We start from the raw sequence: 9132 nt of genomic DNA, 5'->3' as shown, positions 1-9132 counted from the left end.
AAAAGGTGCATTGCAACTAAAGGCTTAGTGTATTAAACAAAAAGAAGGGGGGGAAAAAGGAAATATATCTTTTATTCTTCTCCATTCAAATTGACATTCACAAAATCTTACTTTTTGCAATACAGCATTTATATATATAAAAAGTATATTACTTTTTTTTATAATGCACTAAAGGCTTAGTGCATTAAGAAAAAAAAGAGCAAATATATCTTTTATTCTTCTGCATTCATCTCGACATTCAATAAGTCTTACTTTTTGCATAGAGAATTTAGTAAGTTGTAAGCAAGTATATTACTTTTTTTTTTTTTTACATATCGTCACCTCATAAAATAATAGACTAAGTCATATTTTCAAGTTTTTAAAAAACTGAACCAAAGTATATTTTTGTCAATCATTTCACACAAAAAGGTTATGACAATAGATGACTCTTGACATACAAATAATGCTGTAAAATCAATTATGTAACATACCGTAAGAGGATTAGATGACTTACTAACCAATTTACGAACATACCTTTGTGACTTATGACCTTATTTTAAGAAGGTGATAATATTCAATTCATCTTTAAACTTTGTTTATCTTACGTACACCTTTCAGATAATGGATGGGTGTGTTTAAGTAATAACTGCACCTTTATTGTGACTACATACGACGACCAACACCAAGTAAAATCATTTGTATTTTTAACAGAAGATTTATGTTAATTTTCCCTTAAATGACACTATTCCCAAAACGCACAGGAATGATTGTAAACGCTTCAATAAAAAGGACATTTTTGTCTAAGTGGCTTCCGCAACATTTTATAGACATGATGCTTTTAGATTAAGTGACATCACATTCTCAGGATAACCACAATGACGAAGGCATTCATCAATCCATCCAACCAGTTGTAAAAACACACACACAAAGTCATACATGGCACATTTTCAGCTTTTCACGCGTCTCCCGGTCAGCTCACACAAATTTGAGGACCAGCTGTTTTGTGAGGGTGTACTTGGGCTCTGGCATTTGCTTGTGGCTTAAATAATCTCCTCTGCTGACCTCCCCGTTCACGCGTGTCAGCACGGCCAGGATGTCATCATTCTTTGAGCTGGGGGGGGAAAAAATGGAAGAAACATTGTAAATTATAAGCAGCAACATCATCATGACCTCCGACGTGTCATATGGACGGCACAGCAGACAGAAACAGATATAGTACTATTATATCTAATCTGGGGAAAAAAAATATTTTTTAAAAAAGGGGAGATTATCGCTGTCAAAAGTGCTTTTTCTAATGGTGTCCTATGAGGTAATGGACCACTTCAGACGGTCAGGCACTAAGCCGATGTATGCGTTACAAACATGTCTTGACTCAACACATATCACCCGTCTCTTCATCTCTGAATGATGACTCTTTTATTATACTTAATGCTATAAATACACACTATACTACACTTTGGAGTTTGTGGTTAAGTTGGGGTCCAGCCTTAGTTGACCAAAGCGTTGCTTAAACTGTAGCTGCCCAAAAAAGGCAAGGCAACTTTATTTAATAACCTTTCATACACAAGGCAGACTCAAAGTGCTTCACATCATAACATGTCATACAATAAAGTGGATAAATAGAAGAATTTAAAGAAAAATAAAGGCAAAAATGAAATGCTTTACAGAAAGACAAGGAGAATAAAAACATATTTGCAATACAATGGACAATAAAAAATAAAAAATGGAAGGAGGCGTCTCTCACCTTTCTGCTGACCTCCTCAGCTGCCTGCACAGCTCCTGGATGTAGATGGAGCCTGTGGCGGTGTTTCGAAACGACTTGCACTCCGGCACGGTGGCCATGCCCAGCAGGAAGTCGGCATCCCAGGGCACCGTCTCGCCATGCAGGGGACCTGCGTCGTCCTCCAGGCGGCTCCTCTGCACCACCGCCTCGCTTGGCCTCGGGGGACACGGAAAGGATCCCTTCTGGTATTTGCTTCCCTGACACGCCTGGATGAAGAACAGTTTGGGCTTCCCTGCCAAGGTGGGAGCTCCTCTGCTGTTGAAGGGCTCCGTCAGTTCTCGGAGGGACACCTCCTTCTCATCTGTCCCATAGACGCATCCGTTTTCTCCGTGGGAGAGCACACACACCACCTAAGATCACACACGTTTTAATAAAATATGAGATGATTTGTACGTTGGTTTTTTTGTCCATGTCGAGTTTTGTTTCTGCTCGCTCTGACTCCCACAACGCCAATTGGTGACGTAGTACACGATTGACTGACCAACGGTCATTTACTTACTCACTTACCACAGAGCGACCTATGGGGCTGGCCCTCTGTAGTCCAGCCAAAAGCAAAGTACACACAGCATTCACTGATTACACAGCCCTGAAGGTGTGTGTCACCACTCACCAAGGCATCTTCATCCAGAAAATTCCTTGAGGCCAGCTTTTGGAGCTCCAGTCGCATGTCTCCTGCAGTCAAGTCGTTGTGCACCTCCACAGTAAAGCCAAGGCGGCTGAAGACGGTGCTCAGAGCCTCTGTGTCACATAAAAGATAGACTTTGAGGACCCTCAAACCCTGAATGGTGCAAAAAAGCGCACGAACAAATCAGATCACATGGTTGTTAGAATACAAAGAAGCATACTCTCATCCTCCTGAGTCCCTGCTCTATTTCTCAGCTCTGTTCCCAGGAACACCTCGTTGTTGATGACCACACACAAACCTCGTGGGATATGAGTCAGGGCGTAGTAGTCTGTCTGAAAGGCACAACGAGAACATCCGCGTTGATAAACCGTTCACATTCATGTTCTGATGAATGAATGCATGACAGGTGTTTGTGTTTGAATGGCTACGTGATCATGAAGCGAGGGGGCTTCCGTGTTCGGAGCTGCATCGGAGTAAACGCTCACTCCTCCACCTGAAGAGCAAAAACAGAGGATGGTGCATGAAAATAAATAATAATAGCACAGGAGTGAATATCTTTGGGGTGGGATGCTAATCATCAATGGCAATTACTTAACGACTGTGCGCTGAAATGAATGGAACGTCAAGGAGTAACAGTGAAAAAGAGAGACTTACAGCTGGGCTGACTTTCAGATATCGACATATCAATAGGTTCTGGTCGCTGAGGGGTGTTGTTGCCCATCTGTAGGAAGAAAACAGGGTTCCTGTCCTCATTTAACCGTCCCATTATAAGAATAACTGTATCAAATGTATACACACACACACCTGGTAATCCATGCTGACATGAGGAGACAAACCGGGTTGAAGCTGACCGGGCAACTCTAAAAAGAACACAGTCATTTCATGAATTTCAGAGGAATACAACATTTAAATGGGTTGGTGCTCGTGCACGTCATACCTTCCATGTAGCGCTGTATAGTCGATGCCAGTTGTTGATCCAACTCCAGCATTGCTTTATGCAGCTCACGAAGATTTGTATTCGACAGCAAACCATGCCTTTCCATCTCAGCAAACACATCCAGCGTGGTCTGTAATAAACAGAGAGGGCTTGTCTCGCTTGCGTCTTTGCAGTTTGAATCAGGATGAATAAATGTACGCAAATAGCCGATATAAACGGAACAGAAGAAACACACAACAAACAACTGTTTGTGGCAAAACGGCTGTAGGTTCAGTAATAAAATAAAAAACGAAAGTGTAAACTATCCGTATAAAAGCACCTTTCTACTAGGTGGAATGAATAACACTGAATATGGCCCTGTTCCATTTAGGTTGCCCCAGGTATTGTAAATGCTGGCTCGCCAACACTAAATAGAACTGGACCATTATTCATTTTATCAATTACACCCGTCTGTGAATCTACATGTCATCTTTTCTTATACAACTGTGGGTGTGTTCTCACATTGCATGCATCAATTTGTCTTCTGCCAAGCTTGTTGCTCAATAGAAACTTCAGCTTTTCCAGATTTTCCTGAGTCAAATCCTCATATACTTTGTACAGCACCACCCTGGAAGAAAGAGTAGAACAGTATAAAGGAGGAGGAGGAGGAGAAAACAACAAAACACTACTACTGTGATTAAAACTGCACTGTAATCCTGGTGTTCAATTATCTCAGGTTACACTCAATTCCTTTCCTCTTTGACACGCACCTGTATTCTGACAGCATGGGATTAGCGTCGGTTTCTTCTGGTCGCCTACTGTCGGTCTCCAGGAGGTTGAGGAGGTCTACTCGATGGATAGTTTGGAGCAGCTGACGGAGGAAGGCGTTGTTCTCCAGCAGACCTTTTTCTTCTAATCTCAAGAAAAGCTTTTTTCCATCCTCGATCTGAATGAAAACAACCAGGAAACACACGAACAAACCCTTGAAAAGCCAAACTTTCAAAGGGAACGAGATGCAACAGCTGAGAATGATAGCAATGGGTGGGAAATTAATAATAATGTAAAAAAAAACATACAAAACTTTTATTTTAGTGAATGTATTATTATGGCAATACCTACTTTTGTGTATGTTATCCTAGTTTTATATGCTGTGTTTACAGTTTATACTGTAGTTGCTGCAGTCTGGTATATTTATAGTATGTTGTAATATATATAGTGTGATATGTTAACTGTAATAAAATTATTTCTCAAGTAAGGAAGGACGTACAGACATGAACGGACTTCCTTCCTCAATCAATCATCAGTGTGTTGGGTAACACTCTGACTTTCACAACAACAACAATAGAAAGACAAATGGGACAGACAGACAAACGTGATTGAGACAAGCGTGAAAGATGACAGTACAAGGTATGCGGCGCTCACCCCCTCCAGGCGCTTCCTGTTGAGAACATCACGACACAGGAAGCACAGCGCTGCGACCTCAGAGGACTCCAGCTCCTCATCAATGCGAGACAGCTTCAGCCTATCCATCACGGACCGGGACCCAGCCAGCGCGGACCTGGTGCCCCCCTCCGCTGTACAGGTGGCTGCTATCAGAGAGGCAGGAGCGGTGGGAAAGCAAGGGAAACAAACCACAAGCTTGTTGTATACATGTTCACATACCACTTCTATGAGTCACATGGCTGTTAAAGAAACATTACTTCGTATTAAGTACAGTAGGACACATTGTGAGAGTGCTTGTGAACATATCTGAATGTGTATGTATGTGGTATACTATGAAACCTCTTATAATTACCCTATAATTATATTATTATTATTATTATAGCATTTTATTTCATTACTTGTATTGTGTACCTTGTGTTTGTTAAAAATCGTGCTATCTTAATGAATTGTATTGGATATAGTAAAACTACAGGATGAGGTCATTAGTGGTATTTGACTTCGACTTTAAGTGATAAAACTCACAGGTATATGCTGCAGTGACGTCACGGAAACCGCCAGTCTTTTCCCCGACTTCTCAAAAAGTTAAATTATCCGTTTTTTTTTTGTAAAAAAAAGTTTTTAACTCGAGGCCCGGCGACACAAACAGACTCACGTTAACATCACATCACTATCGACAGCTAACTATGTTGCTAACTCGACAGTTTACAGTAAGCTAACGTTAGCGGTATGCTAGCTAACTAAGTCAAGTTGGCGAAGTTAAAACTTACCGCTGTCAGTTCACGTCCTCGAAGCGAAAAGGCGCGTCTTCTATAATTCAGTGAAACACTTTTGGGGGCGAAAAACACACAATTGAAGTCTTTTTAGCAGCAGCTAATTTACGTGTGTGTTTCCTAAGCTCGCCCTTTTTACTAGTTTCACTTTCAGAGGAACTGAGCGCCTGTGTTTTCTTCAGAATGTCACTTTTTTCAAAATAAAAGCATCGTAAGGTCATAAAATCAATAAAGACGTAAAAGCATTTATTTTAACTTCGGATTGACCTACGTGACGTGGTCCAACACCAGTCACCTAATGTTTCTACCTATTTGGGGAAGGTTGTACCACCGTTCATTGTGTCACGTATCTTTCTATTACTTTTGACACTTTTATTTTGAAGACGGACAGCTTATTTCCTGTTTGACTGGGTTTCCCCAAGCCATTACGACATGGCTTCACTGTTTTGACCAGATAAGACTGACAGGGCACCACAATGAAGCTACAAACACAGTGTGAAGCAAACCACTTTATTCACATCACTGAAGACTGCACAGCTCATAAAATAACAGTTTTTCTAGTCTGTCATTCAGAAAATGAGACAGGATATAAATACAACCAAATATATAGAATTAAATCTCATGTTAAAAGGATTTTTTAAAGGACATTTTTGGAAAGCCCTGTGGTGTGTTTTCAGAGTCAGAGGGCTTTTACTCTGCAGGACGGCGGGAAGAAAAAAGGAGGAAGTACTCTCTGGCAAACTGGAAAACGTCATTCGGTTTCCTCAGCAGCAAAAACTGCAGGAAGTCAGATATGAGAGCACGGATCTCCGGATGCTGTCTCAGGTACGTGGCGTGGTCCGCCTTCAGCTCCTCCTGCCCGAGACAAAATACACATATTCATATTCTATTTTTTTATTTGTATTATTATGGAATATATATGATATACGATGTATGGGAAGAAACCATATAATTCAGGTACAGTCAGTTTGAATTAGTGTCTATTATATGGTTACATTATTGATTACCTTTCTGTCCAAGAACTTGGAGCGCATTTGCATGTCTTCTTCCCAAACCAAAGGGATCTTCTCGAAATCTAACACAGACACACACACACACACAGAAGATAATGGTCTCTATTTAATTTCTTTTTTTTTATGTTTAATTTTTTTAATGTTTTAAAGTGTGTGAGAATGGTTACCTTTTTCTAGCTGTGATTGCAGCTGCAGAAGCCTCATGGTGACCGGTGATCCCACCTGCACTCTGCTGGCCATGTGCCTGATCAGAGAACATAAACAGCTCATAAAAATAAATCATTCATCAAGTCATATTTACATTTTTTTTCGCAAAGTAATTTACAGAGCATTAAAGTCACAAATGTATGAAAACACACATAAAAAAACAACTTTAAACCCCCCACTCATGTTAATGTATCATTTAATTTTCTTATATCCAGATAAAATCCACATGTACAAATGATTACATTTTTGTTTTTACTCAGCTGCATGCTCTTTATGTTATGTTTACCCATCATCCAGGAAGTAGCACTGCCAGGTGGTGTCCTCCGCACCGTGAACAACCCTCTGCACCCCAAATACCTCCACGGTCTGACCCCCGACCTCCAGCTGCTTCGAACCCAGCTGGCTCTGCTCACAGAGGAAACACACAATCCGAGGTCACCGTTCAAAACAACGCGCATGAACAGCCAAAAGGCTTGTTATAATTATACTTACAAACGTGGTGTGGATGATGCGTAATCCCTGGTTAAAGGAGATGAAGGTCATATTTTCTGGCACCCTCTTCCTCAGAGCAAGCAGGCGCATCAGGAGCAGATTGGACCCCTCTGTAATCAGCCCTTTCAGGACGGACGTGGGATAAGAAACGCTCTCCGTCGTCGTCTCCTGTATACACACACACACACACACACACACACACAAATTACAGTAACCAATTACAGTAATGTCACAACAGAATTTTGATCCAGATTTGAGGTTTTTAACCGTGGCCAAGGTCATGTTGATGATAGGTCCCTAATGGTCGACATCTGATATAGTTTCTTTGCTCACCTCTCCTACAGTGGTGACTTTATCGATCAACATCTGGCCGTCATGCTGCACCATGTGACACCTCTTGTCCAAACTGTGACCCTCAAGCTGAAACATTCAAAGTATAATAATAATAATAATAATAATAATAATAATAATATACACTTTATTTCTATAGCACTTTTCTTAACAAAGTTACTTTCCAGAGCCACAGATCATAAAACCAAACCCAAAGCAACAGAAACGACAAATAAAACAATAAAATATAAACACTGGAGGATAAAATAAATAAGGAAAAAATATTAAAAGACCAAGGAGCAATGGAAAAAAAACTAGCATCAAATTAAATATTCATAAACGCTTTCCTATAAAAGAGGCTTGTGGTGAGTCTGATCTCAGTATAACACAATAAAAAACAGACGTAGCATAATAATGAGTGTTAAAGTGTGTGAGACGTTTGACCCACCTTGACGTACTCGTGGTGATCTTCCTCCAGCACCTCCAGCTCTGTGGTCAGGTAGGCTTTAAATGGACAACAAGGATCATGAAGATGTGGCGCTGACCCGTGTGTAAATATGGAGGTCCATCTTTCTCACCTGTCACCGTGGTGCCACAGGGGGAGTCATCGATGGCCCCCTGGCTCTGGGCGTGCAGGAGCACGCAGGGCTGCTGGGCTCTGTACCGGGCAAACTCCACCGTCACGCTGAACCGGCCCAGGTCTCGGCCGCACTCCGACGCCGTCACCAGAGAGTCTGGAAACACGCACCTCAGCAGCTCTGCGGGCTCTGGGAGACGTTTGCGCATACGTCACATTGGACATTGCCTCAGTGAAATTGCACTAATTGTCACTTTTGTGTCCGAGGGAACTGCCAAAAACAGGTGTCTCCCTTAGAGTAGCTACTCTCCAACTCACCAATGCTGGACGTGAACGCGACAGCTTCGTCTGATGCGTTCAACTCCGCTCCGGGGTCGACTCCGACGGGACTCTCTTCCTCTGGACGCGCGTCCATCATTAACGGTCTTTATTTAACGACTTTAATTAAATACACATTTAAAAAATAAGCATTAAAAGACACGTTTTCGTTGTGAAAGGTTGTCGTTGTGTTGGTCAAGCAGCCTGTTGGTGTGACTTCTACGTCGCAGCCTTCTCCGGAAGAGAGCACGAACAAGTTGTCGGGGCAACGACGCTACAGTACCGTAAAGACGGGTGTTTGTGCGCAGTCGAATTCCCACCCAAAAGCAAGTGCGCGTAAAAAACAACCTTATAATGGCTCCATAATGTTTGAATCAGTTTCAATAACTCCTCCGCGTGTTTTAGTTGTTAAGAATAAAAAAGCGAAACGTCAAAATAATGACAATGATTGGCTTTAAAAAAAAGAAGTGAAGAAATACAATGACAAATGTTTTCTTTTCTTATATATTTTTCATATAAATGTACTAATGCCCCCCTCATAAAAACATGGATCCACAAGTGATCAGAAAAAAAGTTTTTTTTTGCAAAACAAATATGCGACAATATAAAAAACACTGATTCAATATAATGATTTAAAAAAATATGAGATTTAGAATTTAAAAGTACATAATAAGAAAAC

At 41.1% G+C, this 9132-nt stretch overlaps 3 protein-coding genes across 3 annotated transcripts in view; 1 reads left to right on the top strand and 2 right to left on the bottom strand.

The window, feature by feature from the left end:
- pecr (peroxisomal trans-2-enoyl-CoA reductase) overlaps positions 1-9132 on the top strand; it is a 90761-nt gene that overhangs the window by 47353 nt on the left and 34276 nt on the right. The window lies entirely within an intron of this gene.
- Positions 59-9132, bottom strand: part of LOC311011786 (uncharacterized protein) — a 59429-nt gene continuing 50355 nt past the window's right edge. The window contains exons 15-25 of the mRNA XM_084006914.1: positions 4726-4892; positions 4074-4249; positions 3826-3931; positions 3325-3454; positions 3192-3247; positions 3042-3108; positions 2816-2880; positions 2608-2719; positions 2373-2500; positions 1724-2112; positions 59-1090 (exon numbers count right to left, since the gene is read on the bottom strand). Coding sequence (XP_083863040.1) covers positions 955-1090; positions 1724-2112; positions 2373-2500; positions 2608-2719; positions 2816-2880; positions 3042-3108; positions 3192-3247; positions 3325-3454; positions 3826-3931; positions 4074-4249; positions 4726-4892 — 1532 coding nt within the window. The 3' untranslated portion in view covers positions 59-954. The remainder of the gene's footprint in view (positions 1091-1723; positions 2113-2372; positions 2501-2607; positions 2720-2815; positions 2881-3041; positions 3109-3191; positions 3248-3324; positions 3455-3825; positions 3932-4073; positions 4250-4725; positions 4893-9132) is intronic.
- On the bottom strand, positions 6013-8766 carry catip (ciliogenesis associated TTC17 interacting protein). The gene is made up of 9 exons (XM_084008701.1): positions 8454-8766; positions 8137-8325; positions 8007-8062; positions 7562-7648; positions 7229-7396; positions 7023-7141; positions 6697-6773; positions 6524-6591; positions 6013-6371 (listed from the first exon to the last, which is right to left on the bottom strand). Exons 1-9 carry the CDS (start codon positions 8551-8553, stop codon positions 6207-6209), a joined length of 1029 nt encoding a protein of 342 aa, XP_083864827.1. The 5' UTR covers positions 8554-8766; the 3' UTR covers positions 6013-6206.

Source organism: Eutrigla gurnardus, assembly GCF_963514095.1.
Source record: "Eutrigla gurnardus genome assembly, chromosome: 4".
Classification (NCBI taxonomy): domain Eukaryota; kingdom Metazoa; phylum Chordata; class Actinopteri; order Perciformes; family Triglidae; genus Eutrigla; species Eutrigla gurnardus.
This window is presented reverse-complemented; position numbering and strand designations above follow the sequence as displayed.